Source organism: Vanessa cardui, chromosome 22 (assembly GCF_905220365.1).
Source record: "Vanessa cardui chromosome 22, ilVanCard2.1, whole genome shotgun sequence".
Classification (NCBI taxonomy): domain Eukaryota; kingdom Metazoa; phylum Arthropoda; class Insecta; order Lepidoptera; family Nymphalidae; genus Vanessa; species Vanessa cardui.
Window position 1 is genome coordinate 787,478 of NC_061144.1, and position 22,126 is coordinate 809,603.

Sequence of the window (22,126 nt, forward strand, 5' to 3'; positions counted from 1 at the left end):
TTGTACAGTTTTAGTAAAAAACCAAAATTGAAATACAGATAAAAATATCATTATATATTTTTTTAAACAAATCTTAGGATAATTTCTTACATAATTATTTTCTATCGAACTAAGTTTACTTGTACTACATATAAACACACCAATTATACAGTGCTATTAAAACGCTGCAATTGCAGCTCCAACTCGCCGATCGCTCCATCTCCACAGGACGGAACCAACCTCGTATTAAAAGCTCAACATTTTAATTTAGCAATTGGTAGGCGTGGCGTGCTCCGACGACATGCTGTCTAATTATAAAGCGGCTCATTGGCTTTTTGATATTCGAACGAAAGCGGGGTCGGGAATAGGTGTTCTTACCCTGATTATACTGTTGGCTTTGTCGGACAAATGTTTGACTTTTTTTTTAAAATATTAAGATATCAAATTTTCGTAGTCATTGTGGTAAGAGATCACCACTAGTATAGTACAGTAAGTCCTTGCAAAGTGGTGACACCATATTGTAAGTCTACCGTCATCAGACTACCTATGTATGTATGTTACTTTATATTCATAAAACTATTGTAAAACGTCAATGGAAGAGACTAGCGTCTGAAACACAGACTCAGACTTGTCCAGGCGCTTGTACTCACTGGATAATAATTGTACGTACAAATAATAATATTGTTCATAAGGTGTGATACATGCATATACAGTCAGGGTAAGAAAAGTTTACCTTAAGATCTATTCTCGTGTGCTCAGTGCGAGCGATAATCTGCTTTACCGATTGAGAATGACATATTGCGTCGCAATGATTTGATGTTTAGATTCAAAAGGTACTAAGAGTTTAAGACTTGATAAAGGAATTAATTCGAAAACCGACAAAGGTTTTCTTACTCTGACTGTACATTATTTTGTAATTATTTATACTAAATCATAATAGAAAAAACATTCAGTTGTTTTAATTACCTTTGCATTAAATTCTTCGTCTTTCATCAGAAGACGTTAATTATTTTTATTATGATACGTTAATAATTATTTTTATTATGATTTGAAACTGTCTTATGGTTTGTGTCACTGAATAAAGTCACTGCTCTCGACATCAACAACGTCATCGTAAATGCACCACCAACAAGAGAAACTACGATATTATCTGTGTAATTAACACACACACATTCAAGCTTCAACCACAACAGACCTTTTGTTCTGAGTATTCTAAGTATTGCTGATTGACAGCGTACCACCAAGTAATCAGAGTAGGTATTATTATAATTTATAATATCCAGAGTAGATAATCAATCTTATTTCCGCTTCCGGTGATAGAAATGGTATTAAGAAAATACCATTCAAACATTATCGGTGGTAGGGCTGTTCGAGCCCGCCTGGGCAGGTACCACTCTCTCATCAGATATTCTATCGCTAAACAACAGTACGCGTTATTGTTGTGTTCCGGTTTGAAGGGTGAGTGACCCAGTGTACCTACAGGCACAAGGGACATAACATCTTAGTTCCCAAGCTTGGTGGCACATTGATGATGTGTGAGGAATAGTTAATATTTCGTAACTTAATTGTCTATGGGTGATGGTGACCACTTACCATCAGGTGGCCCATATGCTCGTCCGCCAAACTATTCCATAAAAAAAACAAATACTCTTTAAAATGCTTATCGCTAAGATCTTTAAAATTACGCAACGGATTTTGATGCGGTTTTTTTAATAGATAGAATGATTCAAAAGGAAGGTTTTGTATATAAAACATAGACAATATAGTAAAGAATCACTGTTAACTTTATTACTGTCACCACTAGACTCGACCATTATTTGTACTCTTTAAATTTCAACGTGTATTATATTTGGTCTATTACATAGTACAAAAACAAAGCACTTACTGCTGTCTGTCCCTATGTATGCTTAGATCTTTAAAATTACGCAACGGATTTTGATGCGGTTTTTTTAATAGATAGAGTGATTCAAGAAGAAGGTTTTGTATATAATACATGGACATTGGATAATATAGTCAAGTCAAAGTCTGTAGTATATTTAGTATCAGTATTACACGCGTGCGAAGTTATTACATAAACTTTTAGATTTTTAGATCGCAAAAAAATTGCCAAGCAATTACGCCTACACTTTAAAAATGAACAGTTAAAAATGTTCAGAAATAAAATCACCTTCACAATAAGAGCTTAATAGCATTATCGAGACGGAGAGGTAATCGAATCGAGTGTTTAATTCGATTCCTCCACTCGATTCCATTGTCCACAATCGAGCGCTCTCGATACATCCTTGTACCCTTTTACGCCTATAATTGCGATGATATGATTGGTTATACGATTTATGTGTTCTCGGATAAAAAAATCGATTTTATTTCATAACGAGTTGAATTGATATAAAATTATGTTTGCTGCTTAACTGTAAAGTTGTGTAGTTAAGATTTAACAGAAAACTTGCTAAAATATACGCATACATTTCATAATTCTAAGCATTGCTTGTTATTTTTTTTTTTGTTTAATCGATTTGTTAGACATCGTTTAGAAGAACCCTGTGGTATCGATTTTTAAAATTAAATATCCAGGCTGCCTGACACCAATACATTGATAATTTGAGGTCATAATCTAACAAAAAAAATTATTAAAAAAAATAGCAACCCTAAATATGTAACGTAACGATTAATTAAATGATGGAATGCAGAAGAAAACTCTTTCACATTAATAACCTATTTCAATAAAATACATCTAATTACTTACGTCGTTTTTGAAATTTAAAGTACAATTTTAACAGACTTCTCAATTTGTTTACGCCAGAGATAATTCACTGAACCATTCGCTTTTTAATATTAACGAGAATATAACTCCACTGAATAATGACGTTTTACTTTTAGCGTTTGAATAATATTTAGGTAAAGATTTTAAGCAATGGAAAGCCGGTGGTACAGTAGATTGATGATGATTGATAACTGTAATACGAGCAAGTTAGTATAAGTTTTAGTATTGACTTAATAAGGCTTTGTATTGGCTCATTTCGGGGTCAAAGATTAAATGCAATAACATGGGTTGGATCCGCATGGGAATCTAACATTCCTACTAAAATAATAACGGTTTTTAAAAAAGATGGACCACAATTTAAAATATTGCAAAAACGTCTTATATTACCCTTCTTTTATATAAACGCTGCTTGACATTTTATTTAATGGTCATCAATTAAAATCTTAAAAGCTGCTAATTGTTACTCACAAGATTGGACAAGGTTTGTATAACTAGTTTAATGTACAAGGTTATTGGTAATTCGACATATTACTGTCAGGAGATGATAGGGATTATCTTATTTTTTGTTCTATTACCACTTTCAATAATTTCCTTTCTTAATTATAATATTTTCGTATAATGATAAGATTACAACATATCAGCCATATCTTAACCTTTTAATGTATTTTAAATCGAAAAATGAGTAATAACTGAATTAAACAGACAAGACCTAGAGAGTAGGTGTATCACTAACAACTTTCTAAATCTTAGGAGTAATTAATAATTTCTGGAGAGAAAACTGGACCACAAAACATTTGATACTTTCAATTTGAAATCAAACGAACATCGCCTTACAATTAAAGGAAGCAGACATGTATACATTTTAATAAAAATATCAAGAAGCATTCCATTACCAAATTAACCCTAACACTACACTTGAACCGACCCCATGTCCGATCGAACTAACTGTATCAGATTTAAACGATAATCACTTGTAAGCTCACGTACATTGATACATCATTCTGGGAAACTGACAGAGTAGCGAATACAGTATACCCAAAATGAATTATGAATTATTGGTTAGAGAGCAATGTCATGTAGTTCAGATAATGTCAAACTTCTGTTGTAAGAACTCCTATATATGGGGGCGACTTCGCATGTCTAAATCTACTGTGCCACATCTTCCTAGCGAAGGCGCGCCCCTCCATTTTGGTTTACCTACTAGATTTGCTTTAAGTCAATTTGATTTGATTTAAAAATCATCTACTATTCCGCATTTTTTTAACCCAAGACGATCAAAATCAAGTAATTGTACCTATTTGTATAAATAAAACATCTTAAAACTTAAAAAAAATAATAAATATTATACCCGTATAATATTAATCTCTTACAAAAAAACATCCTTTTAGAACTGTCAAATTACTGATTACACGAAGAGTTACATCAGAGTGTATTTATTCATCCGCTATAAAACGTACTTATATTAATAAGGCATTGATTTATTACAAGTAACAATAAAGTTTATTTCACATTACTAACATAAGCTAAAATTGTACCTTTTGTGGAAAACAAAATTCGAAATTCAAATAACTAGGAAACTGGTTAGAATTTTGTGTGATTTTTACTCTGTGGCGCACGGAGCGAACAATAAGGGAAGAATGGCCATATGTACACAAAGTAATGGCGTTGTCACACACATGCTCACTGTGCAAGTAAAACGCGATTAAATTGACCACTTTCAATAATTTACTTTCTTAATTATAATATTTTCGTACAATGATAAGATTATAACATATCAGTCATATCTAAACCTTTTAATGTATTTTAAATCGAAAAATGAGTAATAACTGAATTAAACAGAACTTGTAAGTTCCTGATTTAATCTGTAGGTATACCGGGTCTTTTTATTTAATTTAATCTTGTAAATTAACAATTCACGTGTTTTGTTAATTAATGTACATTTTCATTTATATTTTAAAGTTTTTTTAAAATCTTTATACATATAAAATATATAAGTAAATTTGTAATATACATATTTACACCTTACAGAGTTTGCAGTACTGTCGGACCTAGACTATCATATAAATACAAACCAAAATAATATTATTGTACGTATTATTACTTTTAAAAGCCAGAATGAATAAAACCTCATTTTAAAATGATAATTGTTTTGAAATCGAAAATATTCGAAAATAAAAAACAAAAAAAATACTATGAAAAAGGTTTTAACCTTCGTATATAGTAGTTGTTGTTTTGTAGTATAATTATTAATTGATAACGGTTTTGGGTTTCATAATATTTCATTAACTATTCTGCTATCTAAAAAACTACGTACTCTGTCATAGGGTTTTTTACAATCTCACCTGGGTATGTATTATTACAAATTCTACCGCGAAACAGCAATACTCAGTAGAGTGTTCCAAATTAAGAGATTAATAAATCAGCGAAAAATAGATCTCTGTTACAAAGATGGGAGGCGATTGGCCTAAGAAATGTTGAGTGAGTTAATTACTTATAACGCCAAAATGTTTATACAAATGGCTGTTAATCGAACCATATTATAAAATAATTAAATAATGTCCCCAAAGCGAAACCCTTTGAAATATGTCTCAATATATTTACAAACAGCACGTCAACAATGGTAAACTTTTCACGTACAGATGAATTGTCGTTACGACAAAACATCGACAAAACACCATTGTTTATAGTGATTAAATGGAACTTTTGTTGAGTTCGATGGGGCGTTAGGACATCACAATATTTGTATTGACATCGTTCTGTTTGATTTGAGAGAAGTGATTTCTATTTTTCCACATCAATCACTGCTACTCACAGGAAACAACTTTAGTTTTCTTAATACAATTTCATTAATAAAAACGAGAAACAAATATAAATAAATAAATATACATATAGTCGAGTCGAGATGGCCCAGTGGTTAGAACGCGCGCATCTTAACCGATGATTGCGGGTTCAAACCCAGGCAAGCATCGCTGATTCATGTGCTTAATTTGTCTTTATAATTCATCTCGTACTCAGCGGTGAAGGAAAACATCGTGAGTCATCTGCATGTGACAAATTTCATAGAAAGTCTGCCACATGTGTATTCCACCAACCCGTATTGGAACAGCGTGGTGGAATATGTTCCAAAACTTCTCCTCAAAGGGAGAGGAAGCCTTTAGCCCAGCAGTGGGAATTTACAGGCTGTTGTTGTTGTATACATATTTTTGACAACATCACATACTTTACTCTGATCCCAATATAAGTAGCTAAAGCACTTGTGTTATGGAAAATCACAATTAACGACGGTAGCACAAACACCCAGACCCAAGACAACATAGAAAACTAATGAACTTTTTCTACATCGATTCGGACGGATTCGACCCGGGACCTCGTAGTTTCGTTCCACTGAAAACCAGTGTACTACGCTACTGAACCACGGATACAAATATAACATTACTTTGAAAGTAAAATAAAACAGATAAAAGATTGTTGGTGACTTTCTAATGTATTTACTAATATAAACAACTTTATCCGTAGAAACGTACAATAACACATAAACTAATATCATCTTTATAAAATTTTTACATTATTAAAAAACCACTGAGTATTTGTCGTCGATTCTTCAGATGTTTATTTCCGAAAAGGGTGGTAGAATTTTTACATTCAAAAAGCAATATTTAACACTTCCATAATTATATAAGAGTATATTTTATTGGTAAGTACTGGTTTTTCCCTGACTGATTCTTCTTGGTAAATTCTACATTCCGAACCGATGATAGCTTTAATATAGTTTTGTAAAATTATGACTCAAAAGCGTTTCTAAAAGCCTACTTGCATAAAGTATATTTTTAAGAACTCGTTACTTGAAGATTAAAAGCCATGATGAAGAGTTTCGTAACATCAAAAAAATATATTCAAAAATATAATATAGATGCACACACTTCTATTATATAACAATAATGCATTCCAATAATTGACGAATACAACATTCTCGAATGGTACTAGAAGAACTTTCATTTGATGCAACTTATATAAAAATTTTAGAGAGCAAAAAAGACAATCTACCCCAAAATTACTATATTATAGATAGCTTTTTAAACACGAATATAGATTTGAGACAAATAAAAACAATACCGCATTCTATAAATATAAATAGAGTATTGTGTGATTTTAAACATTTTTAAAGTTACCTAAAACTGAAATATAATATAACTTTAAAAATGCGCTCAAATTCTGCGTTCAAATTGAATGTTTCGATACTTATTGAACAGAGCGTTAGATGCTTTTGTTTATGCCGAAAAATCTGCATCAAATAGCCAAAATCGAAACTTCCCCAAACAAGCGTAGAAAATTCGTAAATGTATTGAGAAAAATCCTCCCCCAAACATTTTTTACTCGCCTCTCGCCCCCCAAATAACGGAGGGCGGTGAGTGCTAGTGCATTAGACAAATTAGATTATGACTAACCCGATGTACAGCAGAGTGAATTACACGAAATTAGTCCTTAACGACAACGGCATAAACAACATATTAGCAACGACGTCGTGAAATATAATATCCAAAAATGTTTTAAAAACCTTTCCGTGCTTTTTGGGTATAGACTAGCAACAAGCGCCATGGGATTATGAATTAATTTCGCTTTTCGTATAAAAAGGCCACTTACAAAACGTTTTAACCGATAATAACGATTATATTATGCATGTATCGTCAAAGTATCGTTAATGACAATCACTTATGCAAGACAATACTTACGAATACACAAAATGAGTAAAAGTTAAATATTTTAACTGAAGTTTTATTATAATATTCTTATTTATTTTAAGGCTAGTCACACTGGTCGTGTTCCCTGTATGGAATGTGTTATACACTTGGAAATCCCGTTTGCTATGTAAAAAAAAATAGGTTACAAACACTAAAAAATCAAGTTTGCAGTATCAAATCTTCTTGACATTTCCAAACAAATCCAAAAAAGTATACGAGTATTATTAATCATTATGTAAACCTCTATATCAATTAGTTTTACTAACTTTGACCACTATATTTTTATTTTATTTTAAACGCATACATTTTTTTTCTCCACGGACTCTTACGTCCGTACCTTTTTGTATTACTTAAGTTTCTACTATTTATGGTAACCAGCAATTTACAGAGTGATTGGTGGTTTTTAGATAAATAAATAACCAATGCGGCCTTTTGCAATAACCGTAATTTGCAACAATGATAACCCATCTTATATTCTAGGTAGGACTTTGTGCAAGCCCGTCTGGGTAGGTACCACCCACTCACCAGTTATTCTACCGCCAAACAACAGTACGCAGTATTGTTGTGTTCCCGTTTGAAGGGTGAGTGAGTTAGTGTAACTACAGGCACAAGGTACATAATATCTTAGTTCCCAAGGTTGGTGACGCATTGACGATTTAAGAAATAGTTAATATTTCTTACAGCGTCATTGTCCTTGGGTAATGGTGACCACTTACAATCAGGTGGCCCATATGCTCGTCCGCCAACCTATACATTAAAAAAAAATCTTTTATATTCGACTCACCTTATAATCTGATGTGCTCTGTTCCTCAAGAAGACCAGCACGTCCACTTCTTCCTTGGGCTTGTTCCCTTGTTCCTCGTGGATGCGGCTGGCGCACAGCACGGAGTCCAGGGCGACGGAGAGACAGTCGGCAAGCTGTTTCGCTAGTTCCATCTCCTTTTGATCGAATTGAAGATTTTTGTCCTGCCGAAGAAATAACGTTTACCTCAAAGAGAAAAAAGTTCCATAGCCAGGCAAAGAGATCTTTCCTTGTGGAAGATTTGGTGCGTATTCTATGTAAGGCGGATTGGAAAAATATGTGACAGAATTTTACTTGATGGTAGGGCTTTGTGCATTTTTGGGGATCAAATAGAAATAATTGGGGTATTGTTGAATTCGGGTTTGAAGGGCGAGTTAAAATGTAACTACTAGAACAAGGTATATAACATTTTAATCTTCAAGGTTGGTGGCGCATTATTGAGTTATGATAATCGAATCTCTTGTATGTTGTGACCATTTGTCCGACCGCCTACGAATTGCATAACATAATTGTCCAACAAAAAAAGGTTATTTCCCGACATTCTCGTCCAACACCATACGCGGCATGAATCATTAACACAAATTAAGCAAGTGAAACTTAGCTATGATTGTCCGGCTTTATAAGCACGGCATCTCAAGTGATGGCCCAGGGGCTAGAACACGTGCATCTTAATCGATGATTTCGACAAGCACCAATATAATATATATATATATATATATATATATATGTGCTTAATTTGTGTTTATAATTCATCTCGTGCTCGGCGGTGAAGGAAAACATCGTGAGGAAACCTGCGTGTGTCTAATTTCATCGAAATTCTGCCACATGTGCATTCCACCATTCCGCATTGGAACAACGTGGTGGAATATGTTCCAAACCCTCTCCTTAATAGGAGAGAAGGCTTTAGCCCAGCAGTGGGAAATTTACAGGCTGTTATTTTTTTTTTTGCATCTCAAGTAATGATTTACATATTATAGACACTAGAAAATATTCATGTTTTGTTTAACTATATAACGATCATTAATTCAATTTCATCATATTCATTTGCAAGTGAGCTTTACGCAAAGGTCGATCCTGAGGTCAAACAATTATCTGAAGGAACAATATACAACTAGGTGGTTTGTTTATTTCCCTTCACGCTAAGAAGAATCTATATTTGCTAATATTTAAACCAAATAAATGTTACTTGCTATGTAATAAAGAAACAAAACAAAAGAGAGATGGAGCACGCAGTACATTATATGAATGGAACAGAAGCGAATACAAAATCATAAACGAATTCAAATTCCCGGTAGTACAAGGCGAAGCGTCTTTTTGTTAATATTTCAAAAGTGGTACCACCTTTTAAACTATTATTGATATATTAACATTGGTAATTTTATATTAATATTATAAATGGAAAGTAACTCTGTCTGTCTATATGTCGCTCTTTCACGACCAAACCGCTGAACCTAATATCATGAAATTTGGTGTTAAGCAAACGTGAACTCTAAAGAAAGGATATAGGCTACTTTATTGCCTGACACATGACAATCAGCATCCTTAATCGCGAGCGAAACCGCGGGCGACTAGTAGTACTCCATATGCTAACGCCACAGGCAGTTAATATTAAAGTTTTCTCTATCTTAATAATCATTGTTATTAAGATAGAGAAAACTTTAATATTAAGCACAAGTTTAAACTTGAAACGTTACATAGTGAAACGCTGGCATCAGAGAGAGCTTTCACATATAAATATATTAAGTAGCAAACACAAGGTCGTGAATATATATGTATATATTGGAGTGATAATATAGAAAAGTTCAAGTAAAAATGCAACGCACGCCGACCATTAGGCGAGGTTACGTAGGTATGTGCTGTATCAACGTAGGACATTAGGGATCGGGAGCGTTCACATCGTAGCTGTTACTCGCTTCTATTTAACTTGTACCAGTAATTTAAACATGTCTTAAAAAATATTACAGCCGATAAGAAATTATAAAGAAAACTTTTTATTGCTAAAAAAAGAAAATTAACTTCAGACAACCGATATAACATTAATTCTTAATTCTTAATGACAATTTTAAAAATAAAAATTCTGGATCATCGAATGCACAAAGTGTGACGTTTATGGAAACACATAGGCAGTTATAATTGTAAAATTCATTTGAAATTTCGAAAATCTTGAAGCGTATTCCAGTTACATAAAATATAGACATTGCGATTCGAAAATAAAAAATACAAAAAAAATTATCTCTAAACTAACAAATTTGGCGCATACGGTGATCTTATCGCTGAGATGTTCCTTCGCGGTCCTCGTAAACAACTAGATTTACCGCATGGCGCGCAAAAAGTACAAAAAATCCAAGATGGCGTCAACGATAACAACAATTAACAAGGTGCCCAGCGATTGTACATTTTAATAAGTCCTTTTTAATTAACAAGAATGAAATAAAGTATTTCGAAATCGGGGCAAAATTTGAATAGCAGAATTTTTTTTGTTAATTTATTTGCTTCGATATTTGAGTTTAATTATAAAATATGAATGCATTTTTATTAATGTATCGGTAATCTATTTAGGTAAGATAAGCATCAAGATAAGATACTTACCAATTTAAGAAATTTTTCGCTTAAGAGTCTTATCCAAAACTTACGATAAGCGGACCGAAAAAATGCATGTTTGTAACGTAATTTACAATTATCAGCAATCACAATTGTGTGGGTAAAAATCAGTAGGTGTAAAGAATATAGTCAGTTTCATCCATAACAATAAATGAGGGGTCGTTGTTGGGGAAAAATACTAAAACAATATACATAAAACATATAGCAGAGTACGGAACATGTTTCGGAAAATTTACATTACACAGTAAATGACAGACAACGTCTGACAAAGTTTTTGTGTGAAACATACATATGTATGTATCTCATGGATTTTTTTACAAGTAATGTTCAATTTCATGGACTAATCTATTATCCAAAAATTAAGATGTAAATCCATGTAAATCTACACCAATGTTAAATAACAACATTCAAAAAGACAAATTTCACTTGAAATAAAAGAAAATATTTAATTACATTTAACACTTCAAATTTCAATATACTGTACATTAGTATATATTAATATTTTTATAAGTTTTTATTTTTTTCTTATTTAGTTTTTTCAAACTCTTGATGAATATGAAGATTTAACACAGTGGATAGAATACGTTAATCTAAACCGAAAGATAATGGCTTAAATATGAGGCTAACATCATGCATTTTACATAAATTTAAAGGAAAATGTCGTGACAACAAGTTACATATGTGATGAAAATCTACCCTATAGCCACACAGCTATCAGAAAAGAGTCGACAATGGACCTTAAGAGCGTGTTTTATATCTAGCAGTGAAAAATTTACGTTCCCTTAAACTTTACTGTTTACATATTGTTTGAAAGATCCTTTTCAATTTGTTTATTAACTCAAATGCCGCGAATAACACACCATTGTATTAAAAAATTAGATAAACATTGAACCCATATCTCGAAACGGCTGACATTTAACGAAATCAAAGGGACGACATTAACATACAAAATTAGACATTTAACGCTACATATTCCGATCATAATAAAAAAAAAAACAAACGAATGCATATACTTTTATTTTGATGTTAAAGATTTTAAAACGATAACGATAACGTCAAGTCCTCATCAGATGAGCTTAAATTTAATGTAAATGAAACCGCGTAAGTATCAATTACCAAAACGACCGATCAAATGAGATTTTTTATACCAAATATGAAACCTAAAACTTGATCTGTTCTCGATTGAATTTGGCAACGAATAACATGCACGATTAATTAACTTTTAAAATTATTCGTTAATGTTTTAAATACGTGTTTTTATTCGTAAAGTTTACGAACACATTGTTAAGCCCACTGAAATTAAAAATATCGATGAGCTTGTTTTAAAAATGTATTGCGTATATCGATTTGGACTTAAAAGCAATGAAAATAACAGCTATATTATTCATAGCTATGTTATAATTCTATATTTTTTGACCAAAATACTAATTTAATTTTATAAATTCCATTATACTTATCTAATATTGGTTTCATAGTTATGTTTTTAGCATTATATTTATATTTTTAAGAACACAGAAAGAAGAGACAGAAAATTAATTTAGTAGACATATTTACAGGCCAATAATTTTCTTTTCAAACGTAGCTCTGCACTCAAACATGAATTTAAATTATTTAGGTATGTCTTTTATTGTTCTCTTCGAGATTTAAAAGACTTTACTTAAATAAATATCTATTTTCATTAGACAAGCAAGTCGACTTGATAGCACAAACGCTCCCTCTGGATGCATTAGCGCCGCTTTTAAGGCGCCCGCCCACTCACCGCTACCGGGTGTGTTCAGGGGTGACCATTGTTAATTCAATTATTTTCTATAGAAACGTCTTTTACAAATAATTCAATAGAAAAAATACTTCCAAGTCTAAATTCTTAAAAAAAATATAATTATTTTCGACGAAATATTTTTTATAATCATTTGTAAAAAACGACACACACACAAAATATACGTAAGTTCTTTAGAAATTAAAAAACGAAAACTTACATTTATTGTTATATATACTTAAAAAATAAAAATATATAAATCATATAAAACAAATACTTTTATAATGTATTTAAAATAAAATAAAAAGTATAGCAAATAAATATTAAACATAAAAAAAATTTATTCGTTTATGTAATGGCAACCCTGAGGAGGAAAGGCGCGGCCGGCGTGTACTTTATACGAACGACCCCGCTGTTTAACCGCACACGAGCTGTCTAGTGTAGCTATATAACAATAATATTCTTCAAGTGTATATTCTTACATTAATATAGTATAGTACGACACATATTAGATGTAACATCGGAAAATGCAATGAAATGAAAATAAAACCGATTACTGTCGATTTACACAACCAATAGAAATAGCTCCCTATCGCGCCATTCGACGCTATTCGTCGCTATAAATTCACGCGTCAGAGAAAACAAGTGCATGTAAATCCACGCGTCAAATTGACGAATATATTAGGTCATATGGTATTACAAGTTATTACGTTTGTGCAAAGATATATACATATTCGCACGAGAAATAAATATTGATAATTTGAGATAGCGTACTCAATTCGGATGTGATCGGTTTTACGAATTTTGCCGATGCGACATCTAAGTTGTGTCGTACTATATATACATACTTCTCAAGAAATTTAAAATTATACAAAACTCGTATTCGCACACGGCTTCGCACGCGTCAAAGGGACAACCCATATGACATGTGTCAGGCAAAAAAGTAATAATAATAATAATAAGGGGTGTAAGGGAGTCTAATTAGGGGGGATAGACTCCAAGCCAACCTCACCTGCTCGTGGTGCACCCTGCTATAAACTAACGAGGCAATGGCGACCGATCGATGGCGGTATATCCATCAGGGGAACTATCTAAAGCTTTTAGGCGTGAACGTCTTACTAAGGTTTGGATAGTACAACTGGCATCAGCACAGGATGTCGGTTACAGGACGGCGGCGGAAGAGTATAAAGTATACCAACGGCGGCGTCCATGGGCTCAGTTAGGAAGCCTACTGTGCACTCATCAAATTTGGACTAGTATGATGAGTTATCTTTGTCCAAAAGAATAAAACTATGAATAATAATCCTTTAAATAAGCCCCTAGTTCCCGGTAGCTCCATGGGGGACGCCGATGATAGTAGGCTGTTAACCCGTGGCGCCAGGGGCAAGATGAATCTCCGGGTGGGAATCCTTAACTATCAGACGACCGCCGCTAGTCTCTCAGACTCCGATACCACTGAATCGATATCGTCGTTATTAGCTACGGATGTTGTGCAGAAGGCAAGCGCCGAAACGTCTGCACCCGCCAAAGCTAGCAAACGTGCACGTAGGAAATGGACAGAAGCTATGAATATCTTTATCCTACGCACATATTTCATTCTAACATCCATGGAAACTAATACAAGATCGTACCTTCCCGAACTTCATTCTAGATTCACTGAAAAATTCCCGGATATGCAGGCCAGCAGGCAACATGTAGGAGGCCAGCGCCGGGCTATAGTACGAAATAACTTATTAACTACTGAACAAATTCAAATGATACGTGAAGAGGCGGGTGACTACTTAAAAAAGCATTCTGGCCCGATCAGAAATAACGTAAGCGGTAGCCAAAGAATGCGCTGGGATAACGATTTAAATGAGTTTATTATGAGAAGCTATTACAGAATTACTAAAGTTGAAACAAATAAAACCGCGTACAGACGACTATTACATCAATGCTTTATTTTAGAATACCCTAACCTTTCTCACGTATCTGAACAACGCATAGCGGACCAACGTAGAATAATTGTAAATAATAAACTTATAAACACCGATAGGCTCAAAGAATTAAAAGATGAAATTGCAATAGAATTAGCGAGTCATATCAATAATAACACAAATATTTCTGAACGTAACACACCTGTGCAAATATCACAATTACAGAATTTTGCTTTAGACAATACCCAGATAGCAACAGCAGCAACTCCAAACAATTTACTTACTCTTAACCCTATAAGTCCACCGATTATATCTGAAAACACTCAACTACTACATGTTGCTAGCCATAACACTGTACAAGATTCTGAACATAGCAACAACTTACAACATTTACCTAATCTAACTAGTGATATGCAAAATCAAATTAAAGATACGTTCTTGCTACTTTTAAATAAATATAAAAACTTAGATCCCACTACTAGACCCAGTATTCCCAAACAAAAGACCTCCAAAAAATTTGCTAGTATAGTACAATATATAAACCTATCCGTTCTCCCTGCTCATATATCACCAGAATCCGATTTTAGTGAAATTCAAAATGCTATATATTGTGGCGGCGTTACCGCTTCTATATGTAATGGATGTAATATTAGTGATCACCAACCTATACACAGGACAAGGCCTACTCCTAAATGGCAAAAAAGATTGGAGGATAAAGTTGCGGCCCTTAGAATAAAAATTGGAAGACTGACAGAATACATTAACGGTAATACGAGTAGGAAAATAAAACTCGAAGTAGACAAAATTAAAGAAGCTTACAAAATTCATTCACGACATGAAAATGCTAATACAGAACTAACTCACTTTCTCGATACTCTGAAACAAAAACTAACCGCTCTCTGCAATCGCTTACGTAGATATAAAGAAACCACTCTTAGAAAACAACAAAATGGCTTATTTAATAACAATGAGAAATTATTTTATAGAAACCTTAACAGTAATATACAAGATAGTAATGTCGTAACTGTAACAGATATGCCAGAAGCAAAAAAATTACATCAATTTTGGTCTAACATATGGTCTAATCCTAAAACACACCATGAAACCGATTGGATTAAACGGGATAGGGAATTATTAGTAGATTTACCTCAAATGAAGTTTGATGAAATTAATATTGATATTCTGAAACAAGTTATAAACAAAACACATAATTGGAAAGCTACTGGATCTGATAAAATACACAACTACTGGTACAAAAAATTTACATATTTACATCCGTTTTTGCTTTGCCATATAAATGCCTTTATTAAAAAACCCGAAATAATGCCTCACTACGTCACATTAGGGTCAACATATATGATATCCAAAGACCGAACTGATTTAAAAAATCCTGCTAAATATAGGCCCATAACTTGTCTCCAGAGCATATATAAGATCATTACATCTTGTCTTAGCCAATTAATTTATAGTCATGTGATTTCACAAAATATCTTAGCGGAACAGCAAAAAGGATGCAGGAAGGGTAGTTTAGGCTGCAAGGAACAGCTGACTATTGATGCAGTTGTTTCTAAGCAAGCAATCACCAAAAAAAGAAATATATACACTATGTACATTGACTATAAGAAAGCGTTTGATTCTGTACCTCATAGCTGGCTCATATACATACTTGAACATTATAAAATTCACCCGCATATTATAGAATTTCTAAAGAATACAATGCTTCATTGGAGAACCATTCTTAAAATGTTTAATGGCAACCATAGTTTAGAAACAGAAATAATAGAAATCCGGCGTGGAATATTCCAGGGCGATGCGTTGAGCCCCCTCTGGTTTTGCTTAGCTTTAAACCCACTATCTACACTTCTTAACAATTCCAATATGGGCTACAGACTTACATACAATAGTGAGGCTTACACTCTTTCACACCTCCTCTACATGGACGACATCAAATTATATGGAAATAGTTTAAGTGAAATAAACAATCTTGCCGATCTTACAGAAAACTTCTCAACAGATATTCATATGGAATTTGGCATAGATAAATGTAGTATACAATCAATTAACAAAGGAAAAATAGAACAAAACTCGTACCGCCTTCAAACAGGTGAAATAATAGAACCCGTAGATGAAGTATCTGGTTATAAATATTTAGGCTTTAATCAAACTAAACAAATCCATGAGAAACAAATAAAGAAAATATTAGAAAAACAATTTAAATCACGATTGCATAAAATACTTAAAACACATCTTAACGCCCGAAACACAATAAAAGCAATAAATACCTTCGTCATTCCAACATTAACATATTCATTTGGCATAATACACTGGTCTAAAAGTAATCTTATTAAGTTCCAACGTCTTATAAACACAACACTCACAAAATACAGAAAGCACCACCCACGATCCTGTATTGAACGGCTAACGCTACCAACACAAGAAGGTGGTAGAGGCCTTATTGATATTAAAAATCTCCACAACTCACAAGTTACCTCTATCCGAGCATTCTTTCATCACCAAGCCACTAAGATCCCACTCCATTGTGCCGTAGTTCATGCAGACGTAAAACTGACTCCTCTCAATCTAAAAGACAACACAAAACAGAAAAATGAAGCAGTATTCTCCGCACAAGAAAAAATTAATATCTGGCTACAAAAATCACTTCATGGAAGACACCGCCGCGATCTGATGAACCCAATTGTAGACAAGATAGCGTCTAACACGTGGCTCAAACGCGGTGATCTTTTTCCTGAAACAGAGGGTTTCATGATGGCAATCCAGGATCAAATTATACATACCAGAAACTATAGAAAACACATCATCAAAGACCACACACTACAATCAGACCTTTGTCGACACTGCCACAATAGCTCAGAAACTATACAGCACATCACAGGAGCATGTAGTACATTAACACAGACGGACTATAAACATAGACACGATCAAATAGCTGCAATTGTTCACCAATACCTAGCATTCAAATACAAACTTGTCAATGACAAAACTGCTTATTATAAATACAAACCAGACATCATCCTCGAGTCACGTGAATTTAAGCTTTATTGGGATAGGACTGTAATAACTGATAAAACTGTACATTTTAATAGACCGGACATTATGTTACATGATAAGAAAAAGGAGACCGTTTACCTTATAGATATCGCTGTACCAAATACTCATAACATAGCCTCAACTTTCACCGAAAAAATTGCCAAGTATACTGATTTGTCCATCGAAATTAAATCTCAGTGGAAAGTAAAAAACGTAAAAACTATACCCATTATTATTTCATCAACCGGAGTCATTCCTCACTCACTGTTTTCCAGCTTACAAGCACTTGGCATACACAAACTCACTTTTATTTTATTACAGAAAGCAGTCATTCTGAATACATGTAGGATTGTGCGGAAATTTTTATCAAGTGATTAGGTAGTCCGTTTTTGTTTGGATAGAATCCCGCAAAAACGGAGAATATAACCTCGTTAAAACGAGAGCATGAAAAAAGTTAAAAAAATAAATAATAATAATAAACAGCTTTATTGCACACAGAAAATAAACAAAATTCAAGAAAAAAAGCTTAAAATCAAAATCACTACAAAAGTATGCAAAGGGCGGCCTTACCACTAAGTAGTGATCTCTTCCAGGCAAACCCACTGAAAGAGACTTACAAGAGAAAAGTAAGAAAAGTAACCTATGTCCTTTCTTGGAATTAAAGTTTGCTTCATAACAAATTTCATCAAATTCAGTTCAGCGGTTGTGTTATGAAAGAGCGGCAGATACACAGAGTTACATTCACATTTTGAATATTAGTATATATCATTTTTAACGCGCGTTTTCAGACTCGAGATGGCCCAGAACGTGTGCATATTAACCGATGATTGCGGGTTCAAATCCAGGCAAGCACCGCTGATTCATGTGCTTAATTTGTCTTTATAATTCATCTCGTGCTCAGCGGTGAAGGAAAACATCGTGAGGAAAGCTGCATGTGACAAATTTCATAGAAATTCTGCCACATGTGTATTCCACCAACCCGCATTGGAACAGTGTGGTGGAATATGTTCCAAAAACCTTCTCCTCAAAGGGAGAGGAGGCCTTTAGCCCAGCAGTGGGAATTTACAGGTTGTTGTTGTTGTTTTCAGACACTTGTGAAAGAGAAGGGATGAGGGGGCGAGGACTAAGTACTGTATGTCTTTTTCATGTGCATTATCTCTGCCATTTGTAAGAAAATTCATAATCTGCTGTCTGGCGGTAGAATATCTGATTAGTGTGTGGTACCTAACTAGCAGGTACTAAGTCCTACCACCAAGTAAAGACCACTACTGATAACCCATGTTTTACAAAAAATTCCTTACACATGATATGAATATTAGTTCATAATTTAATTGGATCAACTAACAGATAACAGCGATTTGAATCATCTGACCTGAAAAGATTTAATGAACGTTATCAAATACGTACCTTAAAAAAAAAAGAAAATTTAATCCATTAACTGTACCTAAATCTTTTTATAAATTATTAGTTTTATTTAATTTCCTACTTTTCTTGCTATTAATATTCATTACGTTTAAGAAAACATAACTTCTACTTAAGTTTTTTTCTTTTTTGTTATTTATCTTTTTTTTTAAATATGAGACAACATCACATACATTACTCTGATCCCAATGTAAGTAGCTGAAGCACTTTTGTTATGGAAAATCAGAAGCAACGACGGTACCACAAACACCCAGACTCAAGACAATATAGAAAACTAATGGTAATCTACATCGACTTTGCCAGGAATCAAACCCGGGACCTCAGAGTAGCGTACCCATGAAAACCGGTGTACACACCACTCGACCATGAAGGTCGTCAGAATATCTTGTTCTCTCTGTATTGTATATAGTTCTTAATTTATGAAATAACTTCAACGTAATTTATTAAACAGTACTTTTTTATATCACGCTTTACAAACGTAACAGTAAACTAAAAACGTTTTTTTTTTATGTTATAGGTTGGCGGACAAGCATATGGGTCACCTGATGGTAAGTGTTCACCATCATCCATAGACAATGACGCTGTAAGAAATATTAACTATTCCTTACATCGTCAATGTGCCACCAACATTGGGAACTAAGATGTTATGTCACAGCAATACTGCGTACTGTTGTTTGGCGGTAGAATAACTGATGAGTGGGTGGTACCTACCCAGACAGACTTGCACAAAGCCCTACCACCAAGTAAAACGATAAACAACTTTACTTAAACAAATAATACACAGGGTTGTAAAAAACCCTTGTAATAAAACTATAAAACTACTAAACGAATTCGTCCAAAAACATTAAGAGTCGGCGAAAGGTTGGCGACGTCTGATTGAAGGACATCAAAACTAACAATCCAGAAAATGTATGTGAACCCTTTTAAACTGATAGAAAAACTTGCGTTTAGGGCGCTCGCTTGTTTATGGTCAGAGTAGATATTGACATTTATTGGAACTACACAGTATTATCTTGTTTATGATTAAATTTGTAGGCTGAGATGTATTATGATGTCTTATATTTAGGGATACGTATTCCAATTACGTACGGACTGCTGTCCAAACGCTCAACGAAGAATTCATGAAAATATTTATAGTAATGTATTTTTAAATAAAAAAAATATATTATATAAAGATGTTAGTTTGTTCCATCCATGAATATTTAATTGACATTTTATCTACTAATACCTTAAAAATAATTGTTTTTTTTTTTATGGTACAGATTGGCGGACGAGCATATGGGCCACCTGATGGTAAGTGGTCACCATCACCCATAGACAATGACGTTGTAAGAAATATTAACTATTCCTTACATCGTCAATGCGCCACCAACCTTCGGAACTAAGATGTTATGTCCCTTGTGCCTGCAGTTACACTGGCTCACTCACCCTTCAAACCGGAACACAACAATACTGAGTACTGTTATTTGGCGGTAGAATACCCAATGAGTGGGTGATACCTACCCCGACGGGCTTGCACAAAGCCCTACCACCAAGTGATGACTGTATAGGTAATTAATTTTACACATCACTCGTGAAATGACTACCGATTTACGAATAATATAGGAATACTGTATTGTGCTCTACCACCAAGTGATATTATTGGTATAGTAAATAATAAGTAAGTTCATATAATAAATATTAGTAGGGAGACGTTAAAGAAAATTACACCTTAACTCGATAAGGGGTCGTCCCTTTACAACTAACGCCATCTATTAAGGCACGACCAAGCTTACATCGTCTCAGAAACTTACTTCCTCCTCATGCGGGGTATACAGTTTAGAAAATAATCATCAGATGTCGCTCTATTACTAGCGACCCGCCCCGGCTTCAAACGTTTGCAATGCTGATACTAAATTTACAGCAGAATATCTTACAATGCTCACAGTTTTTCAGTCATTCTCTAGAAGATTGTATCGAATCTATATATTGAAAAAAAACCGCAAAATCGGTAGCGTAATTTTAAAGATCTAAGCATACATACTGAGCCGAGATGGCCCAGTGGTTAGAACGCGTGCATCTTAACCGATGATTGCGGGTTCAAACCCAGGCAAGCACCGCTGATCCATGTGCTTAATTTGTCTTTATAATATCGTGCTCAACGGTGAAGGAAAACATCGTGAGGAAACCTGCATGTGACAAATTTCATAGAAATCCTGCCACATGTGTATTCCACCAACGCGCATTGGAACAGCGTGGTGGAATATTTTCCAAACCTTCTCCTCAAAGGGAGAGGAGGCCTTTAGCCCAGCAGTGGGAATTTACAGGATGTTGTTGTTGTAAGCATACATACATAGGGACCGACAGTTTATACTATGTTATGTTGATGAAAAAAAAACATAACAAAAGCGTTTAATTAGTTTGAAATAAAGGATTAAGTGATAGAGTATCGGGCGCGCACGTACCATCTGCCGTGCGAGCAGCGTGGCGAGGTGCACGCAAGTGTTGGTGGCCAGCAGCTGCGCCGCGCTCGCCGTGCACGCAGCCAGCGCGCGAGACACCAGCAGCGCGCCCGTGCACACGCACCTGCACCCGGGGAGGGGGGGTTACAACACTCACATCCGTGGGCGGACATATCTACTACTGAGCTTTCTGAACCGGTCGGTAGTAGCTTTACATTCAACTTTACATTGCAACGTGTCTTTTTTTTTATGTTATAGGTTGGCGGACGAGCATATGTGCCACCTGATGGTAAGTGGTCACCATCGCCCATAGACATTAACGCTGTAAGAATTATTAACTATTCCTTACATCGTCAATGTGCCACCAACCTTGGAAACTAAGATGTTATGTCCCTTGTGCCTGTAGTTACACTGGCTCACTCACCCTTCAGACCGGAACACAACAATACTGAGTACTGTTGTTTGGCGGTAGAATAACTGATGAGTGGGTGGTACCTACCCAGACGGGATTGCACAAAGCCCTACCACCAAGTAAGAAGTCGATTTAAAATTGCTTTAAGTTAAGTACAAATTAAGTTCCTTCATTTTCAGTTAATCCAACCGATAAATCAATAATGTCAACCCATTATTGTCTACAATAGTCAAGTAATAAATAATCATC

General features: G+C 34.2%; 1 protein-coding gene across 1 annotated transcript in view; it reads right to left on the bottom strand.

Moving 5' to 3' along the window:
• Positions 1-22,126, bottom strand: part of LOC124539475 (S phase cyclin A-associated protein in the endoplasmic reticulum) — an 85,841-nt gene that overhangs the window by 37,723 nt on the left and 25,992 nt on the right. The window contains exons 14-15 of the mRNA XM_047116874.1: positions 21,469-21,589; positions 8,264-8,445 (exon numbers count right to left, since the gene is read on the bottom strand). Coding sequence (XP_046972830.1) covers positions 8,264-8,445; positions 21,469-21,589 — 303 coding nt within the window. The remainder of the gene's footprint in view (positions 1-8,263; positions 8,446-21,468; positions 21,590-22,126) is intronic.